The 22,845-nt window shown below is 37.2% G+C and overlaps 1 protein-coding gene across 1 annotated transcript in view; it reads left to right on the top strand.

Moving 5' to 3' along the window:
• Positions 1-18,495, top strand: part of NBN (nibrin) — a 35,983-nt gene extending 17,488 nt beyond the window's left edge. The window contains exons 9-16 of the mRNA XM_081950832.1: positions 1,984-2,125; positions 3,925-4,179; positions 4,588-5,050; positions 7,264-7,332; positions 8,416-8,568; positions 10,755-10,868; positions 15,405-15,454; positions 17,483-18,495. Of these exons, the coding sequence (XP_081806958.1) occupies positions 1,984-2,125; positions 3,925-4,179; positions 4,588-5,050; positions 7,264-7,332; positions 8,416-8,568; positions 10,755-10,868; positions 15,405-15,454; positions 17,483-17,510 (1,274 nt within the window). The 3' untranslated portion in view covers positions 17,511-18,495. The remainder of the gene's footprint in view (positions 1-1,983; positions 2,126-3,924; positions 4,180-4,587; positions 5,051-7,263; positions 7,333-8,415; positions 8,569-10,754; positions 10,869-15,404; positions 15,455-17,482) is intronic.
• The last annotated feature ends 4,350 nt before the right edge of the window (positions 18,496-22,845 follow it).

Below are 22,845 nucleotides of genomic sequence, written 5' to 3'. Positions count from 1 at the left end.
TTTCTTAAGTGTTAGATGAAACTCGAACTTTTTTCAAAGACTCAGGGTGCCAAGCAACAATAACAATCTCATCAATCCATTAAGTCATTTGAACAAAAAAGAGAAAAAATCATATATAACATCCTTTTTATACAGTAAAAGTAATTATTTGCTTTTTCTCGTTTTTGATAAAATATTCAGAAGAGGGAAAATGTTAAAAGTTGATATTACAAAGAATATTTTAATGAATAGTTTCCTAATAATACCGTGTTTCCCCGAAAATACGCCAGGAGCTTATATTTTTTTGACCCACGAAATATGGCCTTGGGCTTATTAAAGGGGAGGGCTTATTATTTTTGGGTTGCCGGGCGGCTGCTCCCTTGTGACTGGGTTCCCGAAGAGCTGGGCACAGCCTCAGGGTCGAATGGCTGTGTTGCGCTGTCGCAGCAGCAACGCAGCAGCCATGAGGTGACCAAGCTTATGAGCAGCCGCCCGGCAACCCCCCTTTCCAGCCGTGTATAGTGCCGCTGACCGACCTAGCAGTACCCGGAAGGCACCAAGCAATGCGAACGCCTGTTCGCCGCCCTCCGCCTCCCGCGGCTCGGTGCCTTCGGAATGCCCCTAGGTGAGTGAATGGGGCTCTGCATGGCTGGAGAGGGGAGTTGCGCAGCGGCTTTTCTGCTCCCCGCTCGCGCGAAGGGCATCTGCGCTGCTGGCGCCGTCCGTCGCTTGGTTTTTTTTTTCAAAGTACGGAGGATGGATGCCACAACACAGCCATTCGACCCTGAGGCTGTGCCCGGCTCTTCGGGAGCCCACTCGCAAGAGAGCAGCTGCCCAGCAACCCCCCCTCTTCAGCTGGGCACAGCGCCGCTGACTGACCTAGCGGTACCCCGAAAGCACCAAGCAACACAAGCACCTTTGCCCCCACCTCATTCCCGTGGCTTGGTGCCTTCGGTATACCGCTAGGTCGGCGAGCGGTGCTCTGCCTGGTCGGAGGGGGGGGATTGTCCAGAGGGTTTATTTTCGAGGGTGGGCTTATATTTTTGCGCACACGAAAAATGTCGCAAGGGTTTAGTTTCAGGACAGGTTGTATTTTCGGGGAAACACGGTAGATGTTGATGAATAAAGCCTGTTAGCCCAAGATTTAATTCCAGTTCAGATATATTTATATAGCAGCAGCCACTCCTTTTATTCACGTTATCATACCGGTAATTCTGTAAGTTTCATTAGATATCTTGAGTATCTAATCAAAGATAATTCAAGTGTTTGAATGCAGACCTTCGTGTGGAATGCTAGCAAATATTACTGTCATTGTAAATTCGCATTCTGAAGTTTATAATTTTCCTCTTTCTTTTTCCAAAATATGTTTGTCTTTCTCTTTTCTAATTTTTTTTCACGAAAAAAAATGCAGAATAAGTATGTGCCTTTTGATTTTGCAGCACTAAGCAGTGCCCATCTTTTTAAACACCTTTTAGTCCATTGCAAATGATCGCATTTACTGTGAGCCCATTATTTGCCTGTGTTTAAGGTAATAAAACAATGGGCTACATCACACCTGCATTATCTGAATACCTCCTGGTATTACTATTAACTGGTACGTTGTACTGATGCAGATATGAAGCTTGCTATGATTTACAGTAATAGTAGTGGACTTTATTATTGATGTTTTGATTTATGTTGGGAGCTGCCATGAGGTTGTGGGTTGCAAATACGTACCATAATTTGTTAGATTTATAATCTGCTTTTCCTTCAGGAACTCGAGGCAGTATTAAGACTAAGATACACTATATATAGAACAAAAACCTCATTGGGAGTAGGAATAACATGTTTAATATTTTTTACTTAGTAACATGTAGACATTCTGTATTCTGTAGAGCAAATATGAGTGTAAATTGTAACATAATACTGTATATAAAAATAAGCATAAAACATTAGAATTACATGAATTTAATTAGCATAACTGATGAAATGGTTGTTCATTTTACCTTCATATCTAAATTGCAGATATAAAAACTGCTGCCCTAGCATCCCAACTGAGTCAGTCTCAGAGTGTAGCAGTGGAGGAAACAACAATGCCTTCCAACCAAGAGGACATCAGTTCATTTGTAGCTGACACAGAAATGGATGAAGTGATGGACACATTATTGTAAATTATCATTCTGAATTTTTTTAGTTGCTTCCAAAACTATAATTTCTTACCTCTTCAGTAATTGTGGGCATCTTTTTTTTTTTAAACAAAATTTTATTGGTTTTTAAAAAAATAAACAAGGAAAGGGGTAGTGGAATAGGTTACAAATTTTGGCAGTTACAATATGCCGGAGGTGGTCCCTCCCCCCGTGCTCATACTTTTCATTTATTAATACATTAGATTATTACAAGTTAATAGTACTTTGTCAGCATATAAACTTTTATCTTCAAATAATTTCAATCATTTTACATCAAACAGATTTTCTTGTTCATTTTTGTGATCTGAGTTTTCTCGATGTTGCCCCTTCTCCCCCCGCCAGCAGAGCTCCGGCCCCTCCCGTGTCCTGTGTGTCTGGTGTAGTATCATCAGGTTTATCTAGGAGGGCTTTATTTTTTTCCATAAAGGCCTGAGCCTCTGTGGTTGTGTTGATTCGGACTCTTGTGTCCTCCCAGAATATTAGCATACCTTCAGGCATCAGCCATCTAAACCATACCCCTTTCTGGTATAATTTCTTCGCTAGTAGCAAATAGTTTTTTCTTTTCTCTCTCACTTTCTTGGGGATCTGTTTCAGAATGGCTATTTCTCTATCCTGGTATTTTAGTGCTTGCCCCCTTTGTGAACTCAGAATCTCATCTCTTGTAGACTTTCTAAGGAATTTAATGTGTACCTCCCTTGGAACGTTATGTGTTCTAGCATATGCTGAGTTTACTCTATAAACCAGGTCCATGTCCCACCCCATCTGTTGTTTGTCTTTTTTGATATATTCAGCCAAAAGGTTTGTCATAATGTCCCTTAAATCTTCATCATCCGCCTCAATCACATTTTGAAACCTAAGGAAAAAGGACATTCTTTCAAATTCCAAGAAATTGTGGGCATCTTATATTGTGTGTGATTTAGTGTAGTGTAGAAACTTCTGTGAATGGACTAGATTGGATTGGATTGGATTGGATTGGATTGGATTGGAATGGAATGGAATAGAATAGAATAGTTGGAAGGGACCTTGAAGGTCTTCTAGTCCAACCCCGTCCTCAGACAGGAAACCCTATACCATTTCAGATAAATGGTTGTCGAATCTCTTTTTAAAAACTTCCAGTGTTGGAGCATTCACAACTTCTGGAGGCAATTTCAAATGATTGTTTTAACAATTTAAGTTGCTGTTAAGGAGAATCCGGTTGTGTGGTTCATTCAACCCAGAATAACTTGGCTGAGATGGGCAGTTATAGAAAATGAGTAAATAAATAGTCAATTGTGGATGGACATCTAAGTATACAATGTATACTATGCTATATATGCATAGGAATTGGTTGTTGAAGTTAGTTATTTGCAGCAAATAAGATCTTTTTTATAAATAAAATAGCAACCTATACTTGGAATGGAATATTAATTGGATTATATTTAAATATATGTATTTTATTCTGTATTTTTATATACCCTTTACAGGCAATTAAACTAAAAGTTTAATTGTTTTGAATATCACATCATCTTTGAAATAGCATGCAAGCATACAGTCTTAAATAATAGCCTTTTCCTCATATTAGATAATAGGAAAACATTAAAATCATTGAGGGTGAGTAAAGAGGCAAATAGGGATAAGACTTCAAAATACCCGGCAGTTTTGTATTGTGTTAACATTTTCTTAGATATTAAAACAATTTAGAATTCTTCAGTTATTTCCAGGACTCTGTGGATTGTAGCTCAAGGTGTGTGCTTACCTCAGTTTTGATTAATATTTTTTTCTGATCTGTTTGTTTTTACAGTATGGAATTATCACAAGAGGAAAGAAAGCCTGTAATCCAGTCACAGGATATAATGACTGTTAGGGAGACTCCAGAAGGAACAGGTAGTGTAAACCGAGACAGAATCCTGCCCCAGCTAAAGAAGACACACGGAGCTGACTTTGCCAGTGTAGCATGTTTATCTTCTGGAATTTCAAGTCATAGCAGGAACAGAGCGGAAGATTCACAACAACTCAATTCGATTAAAAATTACTTTCAGACCACTGTTAAAAAAAGGTACATTAATTCTTTTTCTCACAATGGATTCTTAAGGGTTAAAAAAAAGTTCTCTTTCTTAATCTTTATTTTTATGTTAGTTAACTTAGTTCCTAAGATCTTAAAGGGAGCTGTTATTTGATATTTATTCCAATATTGGTTATTACAGAGTGATCGGGGCTTGGTAGAATTTAGAGTTGGTCTTGCTTGTAAAGCAGGATTAAATGTAAACACCTCCTTGTTGAAATATCCATAGGCCCTCTAACTCAGTGTTTCCCAACCTTGGCAACTTGAAGATGTCCAGACATCTTCAAGTTGCCAAGGTTGGGAAACACTGCTCTAACTGTACCTGTTCAATTATCTATTGTTGACTAGAAAGATATTTTAAACTAAGGTCAATTTCTCAGTCTCTCTCTCTTTTATTTTAAGAGAAAGGAACGAGGAATTAGAAACACCATTATCAAAACATGCAAAGATGGAAAAGAAGTCATCACAGGTTTCCCATCAAACGCCATCTGTACCTTTTTTGCTACGGGAAAATAATGTGGATTCCCAAAAAGGACAGCGTGCAGCATCACAAGGAGTAAGTGACTCAAGCTTGGACTCAAGAAAATCTTCAATAGTGGAAAATAACAAGTTAAAGCAAACAGGAATGAAAAGTATCCCTCTTGAAATGCCTGCGTCAAAGAAGAGAAAGAAAATAGAGGATCCTGTGGAAGAAGATGAAGCTTCTTTAGAACTTGTATTTGCAAGCCAAGAGTTGGATCCAGAAGAGAATATAGGAGATCAGGATGTGAAAAACGCTCAGAATGCAAAGAAGAAAGTGAAAGTGGATCTTAATGAAACCACTTTAAGAAACAAAGAAACAAAAATAGAAGCCACTAGGTTTTTGGTAAGATCTGCTTTTCCTCATGGGATCTATTCATATATTAATTCCTTCAAGTTGCAGATATTTTACTATATTCATCAGTTAGCATTTAAATAATTTCCTTTCATATATCTATTCTTGCATGTAATACCTTAATTTTGTTCCGCAATGTAATGTAACTAGCAATTACATATTTGCATTCCAGGGAAGCACACAAACGCACATACACAAAATATCAGCTTGTGGTCAAATAAATCTTAAGCATCTTAAATCACAGTAGTACACTCGGGTGCAATAATTCAAGCATTTTTTCCCCTGAATTCATGAACTTAAGTGTAGGCTGATTCATGATTTTCTGTCTTAAAATGCTTGTGGACTTTTTAAAAAATTGATTATTTAAAATAGGAAAGATTCTTATAATTATTTTTCAATGGAATAGTTCAAGATTGGGGAACTTCATGAGAAAGAAGAGGAAGTCAAACTATTCTCCAAAGCACCTGAGGGTAGGACAAGAAGCAGTGGGTGGGGACTAATCAAGGAGAGAAGCAACTTAGAACTAAGGAGAAATTTCCTGACAGTTAGAACAATTAATCAGTGGAACAGTTTGCCTCCAGAAGTTGTGAATGCTCCAACAATGGACGTTTTAAAGAAGGTGTTGGATAACCATTTGTCTGAAATGCAGGAGGTTGGACTAGAAGACATTCAAGGCCCCTTCCAACTCTGTTATTCTAAATTCTAGTGATTAGTGATGATCAAAATATGGGCAGCTTTAGAAAGGGTTTGAATGCATTCATGGACTATACTAATGGCATCAATGGTTATACTTGAATTGTTTCTACTACTAGCAACAGTGAATCCTGGGCTAGTAAAGGGAGGATGCCTAAATAAAAGCAAATACCTGGTTATTATATATATAGAGAGAGATATAGATAGATAGATAGATAGATAGATAGATAGATAGATAGATAGATAGATAGATAGATAGATAGATAGATAGATGATAGATAGATAGATAGATAGATAGATAGATAGATAGATAGATAGATGATAGATAGATAGATGATAGGTAGGTAGGTAGGTAGGTAGATGATAGATAGATAGATAGATAGATAGATAGATAGATAGATAGATAGATAGATAGATAGATAGATAGATAGATAAATAGATAAAGATAGATAGATAAATAAATAATAAATAATAAATAAATAAATGAATGAATAAATAAATAAATAATAAATAAATAAAAAATAATAAATAAATAAATAAATAAATAATAATTAATAAATAAATAAATAATAAATAAATAATAAATAAATAAATAAATAAATAATAAATAAATAAATAAATAAATAAATAAATAAATAAATAATTAATAAAGAGTTGGGGATATATCTGCCAGGCCTGAATAAGCCTGACTGTTCTCACGTTTATGATATAGTTGCAATTGCAGCAACTTTTAAGTCAAGTTGCTAATAAATGAAAGCTAACTTTTTTATAGTAACCTTTAAAAACCTCAAAGTATCTTGTTTGTAAAGTGAAGAAGGAGGAGAGAGAATGGTGGTTATACATGAGCTACGATACATGAAATAAATCCTCTTGGGGCTATAGGGTGATGACTCACATATTATAGAAGAGCTGGGAAAACCCAGGTTAAGTTACATCCATTGTTGATTTTAGCAGTTGGTTTTAACTCAGCCTACCCATAGGATTAGGTGTGGACAAAATGGAGGAGGGTGTACTATTTATACCTGCCGGGATCTTTTAATGGAAAAGTGGTATATAAACCTAAGTGATAATAATAGGACTAACACAGATTTTCTACAAATACAAACAAGTAGTTCTCGATTTACAATAGTTCGTTTAGTGACTGTTCGAAGTTACAATGGAAAAAAGTGATTTATGACCATTTTTCACACTTATGACCGTTGCAGCTTCCCCATGATCAAGTGATTTACATTTGGATATGACTGATTCATATTCATGACGGTTGCAGTGTCCTGGGGTCACGTGATCACCTTTTGTGACCTTCTAACAAGCTAAAGTCAGTGGGGAAGCCAGATTCACTTAACAACCATGTTGCTAATTTGACAACTGCGGTGATTCACTTAACAAATGTGGCAAGAAAAGTCGTAAAATGGGACAAAACTCACTTAACTATTTTCTCACTTAACAACATAAATTCAATTGTGGTCATAAGTCAAGGGCTATCTGTACAAATATATCTTTCCATTAAACAGGGGAAAAATGAGGAATCCCTTCCAGCAGAAACCCAGAAAGATGAAATCAAAGAAGAACCACCAGAATCTGTAAGAATTGACTTAGATCTAAGGATTATATTCATGTTAATCTCAAGCTACTTCACAGGGTTATGGTGAAAATAAAAGGGCACAGCTATGTATGGTGCCTTGACCTTTGGAGGAAGGTGGGATGTAAATACAAGAAATAAGTTTAGTAAAAGGTGAATATAGAAGGGAAAAATATTTTTAAATTAAAAAAGACTTAAACTGTTAAGCAAAACTTTTAAAATAACTGTTTCTTACCCAAAACAATATTGACGGTAGCATTAAGAAAATATGTCATGTGGTTTCTGCCTCTTTGACTCTTTCATGCTATTAATTACTAGCATTGATGATGTTTCCTAGTTTGGGTATTGAAACATCTGCAAGAAAAAAACCAAGCTCAGACACCACCAAAAACTTCATTTCATTTCATTTCAACCCTTAGCTACAAATATTCTCCTTTTTTGGCTCTTGCTATTATTTGTCAGGCTATCAAACAGTAATTATTCCATTTGCTATTATTTGTCAGGCTATCAAACAGTAATTATTCCATTTGAGAGTTCTGAGTATAAAAGGAGATCCATTTTATTTTATTTTTCATAGGGACTGTTAGGAGATTTTTTAAAAATGTCTATTACAAAGAAAATGTTGAGACTATTAGATCAGAGGTGACTAATCAAGAGCCTGAAGGGTTATATGTAGCTTCCCAAATCTGAAAGATTCCCTAATTTGTACCAACATTGATGGTTGGTTCCCTTTTTGCATGTAAAATATGTAATATTTTTACCTCCCAATTGTTCAAAAGATCAAGAATTGTCAGAGTGAATTTGTCACACAATGCTGATTTTTTTAAAAGGAAAAAAAACCTGTTTATATTTGATGAATTAGTTAATTAGGAAGTTTTCATAGCACATGATTCTTATATGAGTTCACATTGTTTGAATGTTTCATGATAAAATGGGTTTAATTACAAAATTTGGGGAAATATTGATTTGGGATATAAACCCCAGAATGGGAGGGCATACAGTATTTCTGGTAATTTCATTAATGATAGAGAAGTTTGATTAGACTACCTCTACTAATTGTTCTTCCTTTCTCTCCCTAAATTAGAATCCAGGCAAATGTGGAGATGTTTCAAGTTATCTCCCTAATAAACTTTTGCTAATGGAATTTAGATCATTGGTTGTTACTCAACCAAGGAAAATCAGTCCTCAAGCAAATTCAGACTACGGACATCTGACCAACTTTAAAAAATTTAAAAAGGTTTGTATATTGTAACAAGGGTGCCTTGTTCAGAATATTAATTTTTAAGAATGTTTGTTTAATCCTGTTTTATTCCTCTCTTGATTTTGCATGTGGACAATTAGTAATTTTTAAAAAGTATTTGCCTCCTTTTTATTTTCTGAATGTTGGCATATGCAAAAGTGTTTTGAGATATTGCTGTGGGTGCTGCTGACATATACAGGAGCTTTAGTGAACAAATAATATCAAAAATTGGTAATCCCTCAAACTTTTGCTTTCTTCATCAAGGTGAAGTTCTCACCATAACATTTGTAGAGGCCTTACTCAAAGAAATTTTAGGAGTTTTCTGTTTTAAAAAAGGCATTGCATTGCCTACAATGCAGGATAAGTTTTGGGACTCAGCGGATCTATTGTCAGAGACACAGTCCTGGGATGAAGAAAATTTGAAAGAATAATAAATCTTCATAGATGGTTTTGTCCAAATTACTCCAAAGGCACAGCATAAAGTCATCCCGGAAGTCATTAAAAAAAAAAAAATCAAAACCCTCCCGAAATTTTATTGTCTTGTTGCCTTGACTAAAATCTGTAATTCTACCACCAAAAAAAATTATAGGTAAAAATGGGATTCATAGGAGATTATCAGAGTGGAAATCACCGTTCACTAAGAAATTTCATTAAGAAAATTGCTGTCAGACTACATAATTTGTTTAAAAAGTATAACTTTTGAGTCACAGATTAATGCTGTTATATTTGGCAGAAATCTAATATTGCCTCCTACAAGAACCTAATACAGGTAGTCTTCAATTTAAAACCATTCATTTGGTAGATGTTCAAAGTTACCACACCACTGAAAAGATTGATTTATGATCATTTTTAACATGGCCATGGCAGATGGTCATTTGATCAAAATTCAGATGCTCGGCAACAGATTCATATTTATGACAATTGCAATGTCCCAGACTCATGTGATTAACTTTTGCAACCTGACAAGCAAAGTCAATGAGGAAGCCAGATTCAATTAACAACCATGATACTAATTTAGCAGCCACAGAGATTAACTGAACGACTGTATCACGAACTGTTGTAAAATGAGACAACATTCACTTAACAATTGTCTTGCTTAGCAACAGAAATTTTGGGCTCAATTATGGTTGTTAAATCAAGGACTACCTACACCCACGATGGCAAACCTATGGCAGGCAAGTCACGGGTGGCACACAGAGCCCTCTTTGAGGACATGCGAGCCGTCACCCAGCTCAGCTCCATCGTGCATGTGTGTGTCTCCTGCCGGCCAGCTGATTTTGGGGTCTCTGTTGTGCATGCATGGGCAAATGAAGATGTGCACACATGCGCAGGGGGCACGCACATGTGAGGGGGCAGGGGGGAGTGCACATGTGTGGGGGGTGTAGAGTCCCCCCCCATGGCCCACTTTTGGTCCCAGGAAGCTGCAGGGAGGAGTATAAGGCCAAAAATGGGACACGGGGGTCGTGTGCACATGCGTGGAGGGAGCACGGGAGGGGGTGTCACGCGAATGTGCAGGGGGCGGGACACAGGGGTGTCATGCACGCATTGCATTATGGGTGCGGGCACGCATTCCTATTGTTGTGCATGGGTGTGCGTGCTTTGGCATGTGATGACAAAAAGGGTAGCCACCACTGACCTCTACCATATTTCACGTTTAAAGGGTTTTTTTCTGATTTAAGAAGTGTTTGTGATATATGGGAAACGTGCCTTAGAAAACCTTTCTGACTCAGAACCTGGATGATTTACCATAGCAAAAGAAAGCTTTACATCAAAAGTTTTACTGGAGAGTATTAGGCTATCTGTCTATCAGCTGAAGCTGAAATGTAAGTGAGTAATTCAGCAAGATAGTGATCCCAAACTAACAGGTCTACTATTGTTTTGGAAAGTTAAGTCCAGGCCTAAATCTCATAGAAATTTGTGGTAGGGCCAGGAGTTGAGCAATTCATACTAGAAAACCTTGAAATATTGTTGCTTGAAATGATGCAGCATTGGGTTACGGTCCCAAATTCATAGGGCTGGTGGAGCGATTCATTTTTCATCCTGTCATATGTTGTATTGGATTACTTTGTTTAAGAAATAAATGAAGCAAGTTCCAAATGTGCATTTATGTTCTTCTGCTTTCAAACAATGGGCAGTAATTAATATTTCTGTTCACACGGATACACTTTTTTTTTCCTGGACAGATAGCTTATCCTGGGGCAGGGAGGCTTCCAAACATTATTGGAGGATCAGATCTGATAGCTCATCATGCTAGAAGAAACCCTGACATGGAAGATTGGTTGAGACAAGAAATGGAGGTAGGAAATACAAATATTTTTTTAAAAAATCTAATATAAACACCACTGACATTGTTAGTGCTTAAAATCTTTTGCGAAAAAGGTTGTTTAGCTTTTCTAAAAGGATACAACTTTGTAGCACATATTGATTTCTTACCTTGTTTTTTACCGTTTCCTGTATTCGAACTTTTCTCAGAGAGTTTAAGGTGTGTGTGTGTGGTGAGTGTGTGGTTTGTGTGTGTGTGTGTACCGTGTTTTCCCCCAAATAAGACAAGAGTCTTATTTTAGGGGAGGCTTATAAGCACTTGGCCTTATTTTTGGAGAGGTCTTATTCTTTTTGAGGTGCAGGAGCCAGCGAGCATGGCCACCACATGGCTGCTGCTGTGTTGCATTATTTTCAGGAAGGCTTATTTTCGGGGAAGGCTTATTTTAGCACATGCGCTCAAAAGCCTGATTGGGCTTATTATCCAGGGAGGTCTTATTTCAGGGGAAACAGGGTATATGTATGTATGTATGCACATATCTTGATATGTTGGCCACATGGGAAAGAAAAACTGGACAACTTCCTCACACATCTCAACAGCCTACACCCCAAAATACAATTCACTATGGAAATAGAAGCAAACAACCAACTTCCCTTTCAGGACGTCCTAATCTACAAAAAACCCCAATAGCTCCCTAGGACACACCATCTACCAGAAAAAAACACACACCAACCGCTACTTAAATGCACAATCCCATCACCACCCTGCACAGATCAACTCTGTAGCCAAGACCCTCATCTCCAGAACCAAACGCCTAGCCGACAAAGACCACCTGAAAACTGAATTACACACTCTCGCAAACGTATTAATCTCCAACGGATTCCAAAGAAAAACAATTACCAACCTAATCCAAAGGGAGACTCCCCCAAAAAACCAAGACACAGAACAGGACAACGGCATCGCCCTCCTCTTTTACATCAAAGGCACCACAGATAAAATCAGCAAAATTCTTCACAAACACAATATCAAGACAGCCTTCAACACTGACCAAAAAATAACCAACATCTTAAGAAATCCCAAAGACAAAATCCAGCTAGAAAACGAAGGAGTCTACGAAATACCATGCAAAATCTGCCCTGCAACATACATAGGACAAACAAACAGGAGAACAAATGCACGCATCGCAGAACACAAGAACGCAGTAAGAAAAAAAGAAAAAAACTTCCCCCCTTTTCCAGCACCTTAAAGCTATAGGACATGAAATTAATTTTGAAGGAACCAGGTTAATCTCCAAAACAGAACACTTCAACAAGAGAATAATTATGGAAGCTATCGAAATAGAGAAACACCCCCATAACATGAATAAGTGTGACGATACCTCCTGCCTACCAGACATCTGGAAACCAGCCCTAGTCAACAAACGAGCCCCACCCACCACCCAGGCTGTTACAACACAAAACAACAATAGACACACAGCAGCACCAATCAGCACCAATCTACCAATCATGATACAACCACACAACCAATCACTCCACTTACTGAAACAAAGCCAGCACTCCACATACCCCCACCAAGATTTATAGAAAGAGGGCAGCTCCAATCACACTTTAAGCCCAAAACCTAGCCTGAAGATAGTGAGTGAGACCTCGCTGAAACGTTGTCAAGACAATCTCAGTCTTACACGGGAAAAGACCCGAATACAACAAGACAAGACTGTGTAGGTATGCTGGGCTTGTTGTATTTGAACACCCGCCTGAGGATGGCGAGTGAGACCTCACCGAAACGTTGCCAAGACAATCTCAATCTTACACAGGAAAAGACCCGAATATAATTTTTATTTTCAGACAAACACAAACACACAACACATATAACATAAAAGCCTCTTCAACTATACACAGTGTGTCGATTGGTTACAAAATCTTCTGTGTCCTGTCCATAGTCATCACTTGAATTTTATCAAAATTCACATGTTGACAATCAAGATACCTTTGTATGGATTGTTATTATGCTTCCTCCTATTCTAAGTCATTCTATCATTTTAGCACTGATAACATTCTCTAATAATTTTCAATTCCATGTTTTTTCCCATTATTAGTATCATCAATCTAATATACATGTATACAAATTGTTATAATTATTATAATTATTATAATTATTACATTATTACATCCTTTCAACAGAAGGCATATTAAATTTAAAGTAAATTTATAGTATGATATTTTATTACATCATCCTGAAATCATCCAGGATGATGTAATAAAATGTCATACTACATCTTTATGTTCTATTCTATATAAAAATGTTTATCTTTTATACAAAGCTTTTCAACATCATCTCCATAATCCTCACTTACAGTATTGTATAAAATTTCATATTATCAATTTAGTATATATACATGCTTTGTTATCATTATTAATCATTTATTTCACTATAGCTATTATTATGTTGTACATAGCACTCAAAATTTAACTACATTTAACTAAAATTTATTGTGACATTTCATCATCCTGTATCCTTCCAGAGATAGTGTAGTCCAATATCTCTTGCCATTTGTAAAGTCTGTATTCTAAGTGTTTTCTTGATAAGTCTTATGTGGACTTCTCTTAAGAACTTGTTGTTCATTGCATGTCTTACAGGAATTCGAAACCCTCTATCTGCTCTTTTTATCAGTTTAACTTTTGTTATCATTAGTGCTTCTGCCGAGATTACTCTCGTTATTTCTGCCAAATTTTCTCTCCTTTCTTCATCTATTTTCTGACATCCGAAGTAAAGTTCCGGTTCATCGATTTCTCCTTTCCGTATTTCACACTTGTCATTTCCCTCCACTCTCAGTTTGCTGTCAGTGTCAACAATTTTCTTATCACTTTCATATGTCTCTGTTATTTTTTCAGCACTGTCCTCAAACTTCATCACTGTCCCTGTACTTTCTGTATTTTGATCTATAATTTCAAGTCTCTTTTCAATTCTCTCTGTAATTATTAAAACTTTTTGAATTTCTAAGAAAATTCTTTGCAAAGTTAGTGCCTTTTCTTCTTCACGTTGTGTCATTTTCCAGGTTATAAACACTGCCAAAACATCTGAGACTTTTAGGTCAAACAACTTCAGTGGAGTTTTTCAAATCAAAGCTTTCTCCTTCCTTCAAAGGAACACCTGTATCAACAAAACGCTTTCCACTGAGCCTTTCAGTAAACAAAGCTTATAGCTTTATCAGATATTGCCAAGCCTCTAGCTACTAGATGGCAGTGTTACCTCTTTTCCATCTGTTTCCGCCTCTCTCTGTAAACACCAATTTCCGAGAGAGGGGAAAAATGTGTAAAAATTACGTTCCGTCGAAGCCGTACGAGAGAAGAAGCTTTTAATCCATGAATACAAAAAATGGAAAAAGTATAGAAGAATGAAAAAAGAGAGACAGTCCAGTTTAAAAATAAGAGGCATTTGTAAAAAGTCCATCCACAGAAAACAAACAAAGTTAAGGTAGAAAAGATAACACGATAGTCTTAAACTAGGGTTAATTCACCGCTTATTTTCTTCTGTCTTCAATTTTATTTTAAATTCCAATCTTTTGGGTTTTCTCTTCTCTAATAATAAAACATTTTCTCACCATTTCGACACCACTCCTGTACTGCTTCTGTTTCAGAGGCTTGTCCCAACCTTCTGCAGCCATTTTGGCTGCTTCTCTTGTAGCTGGCAAAAAGAGCTTTCTCCTGGATCAATCAGGGGCTTTGCGATCCCCCTGAGATCAGCAGGACATGCTCTTCTCTATCACTGTACCTTCAGAACAGTTTAGGTCCAAAGGGATCAACCAGAAACAGATATCGACAGAAATCCTGGAGCCCCAAGATGTTGTGTCGTTGCGACATCAAGCCCCGCCCCTCCAGGAACTCAGAGACTAAATTAATTCTTGAGTGTGCCTGATCTAGGCACTCTCAGTACTGTTTGATACAATGTTCTCTGAGAAAATAGCAAATCTCAACTATATAAAAGATCCTTGAATATGATTGATGTTTATGTGCATGATTCTTAGAGATGTACTTGCTGTAATTAAGAATTCTTAGGAACCCATTTTATTTATTACATTTATATGCTCTCCATCTTGCTATCCAAAGCAACTCTGGGAAGCTTGCAATACAATAAAAATAATTATTTCTTAAATAAAACATAAGAACTATTAAAATTACAAGAACTAAAAAAGAAGAAGTAAAAAACACACTTTAAAAAAATCTATAGAATTTTGTTTTTATTAAACCCTTATTCTTTCTGAACACAACAGAACATTGAGTGAAATTATTAGAATCTTTGATGTACACAACATGCAAGGATGGCATGTTGGCATAGAAGTAATAGTATTATGAAAAATCAGAGGGAGATTATGTGATCCTTCCCTGCGCTCCTTCCCTTCCTCAACCTTAGGAAAGGCTTGATATTGCCTATGTTTGTAGTAGGAAGGAAATATTGTGAACAGAAATAGCATTGTGGTTGTACAGCATAGGATATTATTTATGAATGTCTCTATTTAAAATTTATAGTAAATTTTTTTGCTACTCGTTCTTTAAGAAACATTCTTTTTTTTTAGGAGCAGAATTGTCAAACAAGAGAGGAATCACTTGCAGATGATCTGTTCCGGTAAGAAACTTATTTTTAATAGTGGAGTCAGTGACACTTTTCTTCTGAGCAGTTTAGTGAAATGACACAATTCCTTTTTTTTTGTCCTGACGAACCAATAATGATCAGCGTTATATAAGTAAGTTTGCCTATGTAAATAAATATATGAAATGTGTAGCTGTTTCTTCAAACCAAAGATTTTTGGCCATGTATGCTTTATTCTTGATTATTATTTTTCCTTACTGATTTTCCCTTAATTTTGGGTACCATTTTTTTCTCCATTAAGTGAATTGGGGCTTTAAACCTCTATAACTATTCAAGTATGAGTAGAGAGTATAATTTCCTGTATGACAATTCATTGGCTAGCTAATTTGAATTCCATACTATTCCAGAGTATTAAAGCAGTCACCATAAATACCGTATTTTTCGGAGTATAAGACGCACCTTTTTCCCTCAAAAAAGAGGCTGAAAATCTGGGTGCATCTTATACACTGAATACAGCATTTTTTGCCTCCCTAGACCCTGCCCCCTTCACCAAACTAGCTGTTCATAGACTTTAGGAGCCTTGCAGAGAGCTCCTGGGGGCTGGGCGAAATGAGCGAAAAACGGGCCTTTTTGTGCCCAATTCCCCCCCCCCAACCCCTAGGAGCACTCTATAAGCCTCCTAAAGGCTATGCATGCCCCTTTTTTGATGAAAAACGGGCCCATTTTTGTGAAAAATTGGCCATTGTTTGCTTGTTTTGGGGAGGGGTGGCCACCCCCCAGAAGCACTCTACAATCCTTTTAAAGGCTATTCATACCCCTTTTTTAAAAAAATGGCCCCGTTTTTGCGAAAATGGTCCATTTTTGAGAGGTCTGCAAAGTGCAAAAACTTATTTAAAAAAATTGCCTCTACAAAACCTTGGTGCGTCTTATACTCCGAAAAATACAGTAGTTTTTTGTTTTCTTTGGAATTTTACATATTCCTGGACAATAGATGTAGATCTGTACTTTGGAAAGATAATGTTAAATTATGTTCGGTTTTATGTTGAAATTATGAAGGATATAATATATGAAACTTGTGAACTAAGTCCAACTGTCCTTGAGTACTGTTGACCCTTATCTAAATCTAAACAGTTAGAGCAGATTAGTCTCAACCATTTCTTGAAAAGATTCTTGTGCATAGGCTATAGCACTGTTGGGGAACCTTTTCGGTACCGAGTGCATGCACGCACAGGAGCGCCAAAAACCAGAAGAGCAGCTCCCCAGCATATGCACGCTGGTCACCTGGTCTTCTGGATTCTGGCAAGCATGTGTGCGCAAAGACTAGCTGGCCTGCGTGCATGCACATAATGGAAATCAGAAGCTGGGCCTCATGGCGTGCACATGCGTATCAAGGAACTGCTCTTCCAGTTTCTTGCACTCCCGCATGCGCAAAGACCAGCTGGTCGGTGCGCTGGCCCCCGGAAGACCAATGGACAACGGCTGGTGTGCCCGCAGAGATAGCTTTGTGTGCCATTTTTGTCACGTGTGACATAAGTTTGCCATCACAGGGTTACAGCAATTAATCAGTTTAATTGAACTTTCATGTATAGACCTGGTATTTTTGTTCTTTTGTGCCTGAGAGCACCCAATGTGACCAGCCTGCATGGTTTCATCATGTTGGTCAAACAAATATTTCAGGAGAAATATTGATAAACTTCCAATGCTTGTTTACTGCCATTCTTCTGCTTCTTTTTAATGATCTCAGATATTCCTCCAGTCCTCCTGTTTTGACCTTGTGAAAACTTTGTAAGATTAGTTAGGCCATACATTTATGGTAGGACTGAAGTCACCCAGGATCCTTTATGGCTTATATAGGGATTTTAATAAGTAACCTGTTTGACTGTAGTCAGATTTCCTCATTGCTACATTACTTTATCTCATTTAATATTTTAGTATGGTTTCTTATTACTTTATTCCTTCATAATTGTCTCATTTGTCAATTTAAGGTTCTATTTATTGAACACAACATAAATTTTAAAGATTTCTTAAGTAATCTGTATTTACATACTTTTTCTTAATTTACAGGTATGATCCGCGAATAAAAAGAAGATAATTGTATCTCTAATTGCTGGTTAGTAATAAACTGCAGAATCAAAGAGTTACTTTATAATCAAACACATATGCTGAAAATGTGACTTTTTAAAAAGAATTATTTCTGTTTATAAGAAACAGAACTTGAGACTTCTCCAATTAGTGATGGATCCAAAACAAGCCAATTTTCTTGTAGGCTTTGAAATATTAACCCAAAGGAAAATATTCAACATCCGGTCTGAGCTGGAGAGGAATTTTAAGCTTCCTGCATTTGCATAATTTTCAAGCCTCTTCCAACCTTGTTACTATTTACTGAAATTCTCTCACCTACATTTGTGCTGCATGTTGGGTACAAGGAATTGAGGGAAATGTAATTTTCCCAGCCTAGAAAACCCATTAAATAGCACTGACAACCTTGCTTTCAGTATTGCCGTTAAATACACAGTTGTAGCGTGTGATGAAAACTAGTGGATGAGGGAGAGTCCACACAGCTGTTCGTAGAGTAACTAGAAAGTTTAGTGAGAGAGGCATAGGAAGAGACAGATGGTTCTGAAAGTATTGCCATTCACCTATAGCAGTGATGGCGAATGTTTTCGGCACCGAGTGCCCAAACTGGAACCCGAAGACCAGCTGCCCGCCATGCATGCACACACCAGGAACTAGAAGAGCAGCTGGCGATGGTGTGCTGGCCCACTGAGAAGGCTCTGTGAGCCACCTCTGGCACGCGTGCCAAAGGTTCGCCGTCATGGACCTATAGGATCGTGGGTACAAGATACTGTATTGTGCTGATATTAGAGATTTCATCTAAACAATCTGGGAACAAATTTTGAAAATACCAAGCTTTTAGTAGCATTCCAACGTAGGAAAGTTATGGTTTTGGTTTTTGCTAACCAGGGATTTACTTGTTGTCAAATACTGAACTTAATATATTTTATGACTTTAGAATTCCATTTCAAGCCACATTTTAAGAACATTCTATGAAAGCCTTTTTTAAAAAAATAAATAAAGAAATGGAGATACCACATTTTTAAAAGGCAATTTTTAAGTTTGTGTTTAATTTATGCATTGCAACTATTTCTATTTATAAAAGATGTCCCTTTTAATAAGTCACACTTATTAAACATAAGTGTAAACCAGATGTTACAGTCTAGTCCCTGTAATATTTAACTCCTTTAAACAGTTCTAAGAAAAAAATCCTGATCAGGGAATTAGAAGTAGGATGTGCTTCAAATTCCTTTCACAATGGATTTTGGGGAGTTTCTACCTACTCAAATATGCTATAAAAAGGTCTTTTTAAGTATATTTTAAATTTAGGAGTCTTCACTGTCAAGTTGAATCACTCCAATATAGATTTGCACTACATATTATGCTACATACTATGGATAAATGAATATTTGTTGGTTTAGTTGAATTATTTTCAACTGGAGAATCATATCACAAAGCAGCCATTTGTGTAGCTAACCAATAAATGTTTTCTCTGAAGAAATGTGCCTTTTTCCAAAAGTGTCCTGTTTATGGTATATTGTTTTCTAATCTGAAGAAAAAAAAGAAATAATTTTCATATGTTGATTACTTCGCATTAACATATATCTTCTTCTAAATAGTAAAAACGAGTAAATGCTAAGCAAAGATTGAGAAAGTGTCCATTTCTTTTAATGCAACAATTCTTTGATTTGCAGAAAATTTAGCAACATGGTAAGGGTAGAATCAAACATTGAATGATTATATGTTATTTTAAAAAAATCACCAGCCTGAAGAAGTGTACTAATGAGCTAGCAGTGCAAAACATTAATCAATTTCCCATGTGGATATGAAGAACTTTCCTAAGCTGGTAGTAATAATTGGATTGATTTTCCAAACATTTTTCTTTCATACCCCCAATTATTTGAGATCATTCTCGTTTATCCATCACATTTTTCCAATCTCTGCAGTAACTTAACATTATTTATTTAACATGTTGAGAATATAATTTATTTATTTATTTATTTATTACTTGAACTTATTAGTCGCCCCCTCTCCCCACAGGGACTTGGGGCGACGTACAAAAGTATTATATAGCGTACAGAGGAGGTAAGAATAAATAAATAAGTTACAATACCTAAAAAAGTTAAAACCCCAGTGAAATTAACCCTTAAAAACTAAAATTACCAATTAAAAATGCCCTGGGCTGGAGAGGTTGTAGTATTATGCCAGGTCAGCTAGTCGAAACAGGTAGGTTTTCAGCTTCATACGGAAGGAGCGAAGGTCGGTTGTTGTCCTGATGTCTGGGGGGAGGTCATTCCAAAGGGTGGGGCCCACTACAGAGAAGGCCCTACTCCTGGGCGCTGCCCTCTGGCACTCTCTGGAGGACGGCACCCGGAGTAGTCCCTCTCTGTGTGAGTGGACGGGTCGCAGGGATGTATGGGGCAGGACGCGATCCCGCAGGTAACTAGGCCCTGTGCCATGGAGCGCTTTGAAGGTGGTAACCAGCACCTTGAAGCGCACCCGGTAGGCCACAGGAAGCCAGTGCAGCTCGCGCAGGATAGGTGTTATATGGGAGAACCTCGATCTCCCCATAATTACCCGCGCAGCTGCATTCTGGACCAACTGCAGTCTCCGGGTGCACCTCAAGGGGAGCCCCATGTAGAGAGCATTACAGTAGTCCAGGCGAGACGTCACCAGCGCGTGAGTGACTGTGCGCAAGGCCTCCCGGTCCAAAATTTAATTGTCTAAAACCTATGTATAGAAACCATGGACTTTTGAAACTGCTGGATACGTATGTTTTATTTCTTGAGAATCACATTTTTGCCGACTTCCCTTCATTCCAAGTTCCTCTTTATTGCTTTAAAATAACTGTGAGAAAGCGAGTGCTATATTATCCTGATACCCTATACTTGAGTCTGATAATAAACATCAATTAAAAGAAACCCCAATGCAGAAAAGTAAGGGCTGAAGCAGCTGTAATACAAATAGATAACTTGGAAAGTATTCAAAGAGAAGGCAAGTCCCAAATTGCTGTTTTCTTACGGAAGTGACGGAATTGACCCTATTTGGTCTTTCTGCTAGCTGCTACTTGCGGAAATGCAGATGGGTTGACTCTTCTGAGAGAGGCTAGGTCCTTTGAGTCAGTTTTCTAGCAGAGTTAATAGCCCTCTTTTGCTATAAAATATTGATGCAATAGGTTGCTGAATATCAAGTATTATTTTCTAATAGTTTTCCTTTCAAACATTATCTTTTTTTACAGCTATTTTTTATTTTTAATTTATCCTAACCACAATTTATCCTGAGTAAATGCTGGTGAAATTTTAATGATAATTTTTTAGGGGAGGAAAGCAAAGGACCACTGCGAATACTATAACTTCATTGTACTACATACAAATAACTTCCAGGCTTTTTGCATATATACAACAGCAGTTGAACTGTGTAATTCATAATGTAAATTCACAGATCAAAGTTGTAAGCAAACAAGAAAATGGAAAAGTTCATTTTCTAGTGAAAAGCAAAGTTTTTAAAATCTATTTTCTATTGAGTTTTTTATTGGAATTATTCATACAACACATGGAGGTATGAATTATGGCTTTTGGCTACTTGCACAGTATGCACAGTATGCTACAGCATGCTACAAACAAATAAAATTGCCTTAATGTGTTGTGAGATTGCTATATCTTCCTTTTAGCAAAAATCAACTAGAAAGGCAAATCCATACAACTGCTAGCATGTATATCTTTTCAAAATATTTTTATATCTTCTACAGCGCTCACTGGCTCATACTCTCACGCGCTCACCTCAATTACTGAAATAACTTTATGCTGCTTACAGGTTAGGATTGCTGTTTTCCTTGTCTAATGTGAAAGGCAGAGTTCAGGCAGAAAAGGCAGCACAGATCAGAGGCAAGATTGAAGTGGGTGTCCTCTGAGAAAGCTTCTGGAGAGAATGCCTCTTATCCTTCATTGCCTTCCCAAGCAGGAAAGTGTTGCTATGCTTAAATTTAAAGTAGCCATGGCAGTTTCAAGTAGAATTCGCTTAAAACAGGGATGGGCTGCTAGTGTTTTGCAGGGGTTCGGGAGAACCTCTAGCTAAGATTCTGTGCAGTTCGGAGACCCCCAAATCCCACTCCTGGCTGGCCCCACCTACCCCTCCCCTCCCAGGAGTCCTCATGCGGCCATTTTGGATGCAGATGAGTGCAGGGCGCACATGGAGACTCGGGAAGGGCGAAAAATGGACCTACCAGAAATTTGGGAAGTTTTCAGCCTCCAGAGCCTTAGGAAGCCGTTTTTGCCCTCCTGGAGGTTGGAGGAAAGCCTCTAGAGCCCGGAAAAACAAAAACTCTCCTTTCCCCCACCGTGGTGCAGGAGACTGACTAGGCTATGCCCATCATAGCCACACCCACACAGCAACCGGGCAGAGAATCCCTTGCTAAAAATTTTGAAGCCACCCCTGCTTAAATGTTTGGAATAAAGAATACTTTCAAACCTGATACATGGCTGAACTTGGCTATCAAGGTGCCTTCATTCTCTTAAATTTATATTGAAATGAAACCATATCCACAGGTGGGGTTTTTTTTATGACAAATGCCTCGAGCAAAGATTGAAATGCAACAAACATTATGGTTCTTTCCTCAGCAGGGAGACTGGAAATATTCCTGGAGATTTCGTCCTCTTAGACATATTCAAGAAAGACTTGTTTCTCTGTATAAATTGGTAAATTATTACATTAATCTCTGTCTCCAGGAATCAACCTATATTCATCCAAGACATTGAGCTTGTTCCTCCATTGAGACAGAGATCAAGGCATTCTTATACAGACACTTTTTAAACTTTGGGAGGACAAGGAAAGCTCATTGTCCATTGTGCAGATATCATTTAAGTTCTTTTTTTTATAAAAGTTTTTTTTATTTTCAAAACAAACACAACACATAAAATCTTCCTTCTTTACATACTGTAGAAAGTGTATCAGTTGTTTACAAAAGGCTTTCGTGCATCTCTTCCATAGTCATCAAGCATAATTCATATTAACTCAAGTATTTTAACTCAGATATTTATACATGGTACCGTCATCATACTTCCATTTTCATTTGACTATAATTGTTTAAACGTCCTTCATCATAAAGCATACTAAGATTTAATACATAACCACATACTGGCATTTCATTTACTATTTCTAAAATCCTCCAATGACGCTAAATCTTTATGTCCTATTCTAACTAAACATCCATAATATTTAATAACCAAGTTTTCTAATCCTTTCCAAATCCCTGTTTGCAATTTACATCTCATTTACTTATGTTGTACCCATACATACATATATATATATATATACGTTATTATCATTATCCCTCCTTTGTTTGACTATATCCTGCATCATATAATTTTCCCCCC

This window comes from Natrix helvetica, assembly GCF_964273705.1.
Source record: "Natrix helvetica genome assembly, chromosome: 4".
Classification (NCBI taxonomy): Eukaryota; Metazoa; Chordata; class Lepidosauria; order Squamata; family Natricidae; genus Natrix; species Natrix helvetica.
This window is presented reverse-complemented; position numbering and strand designations above follow the sequence as displayed.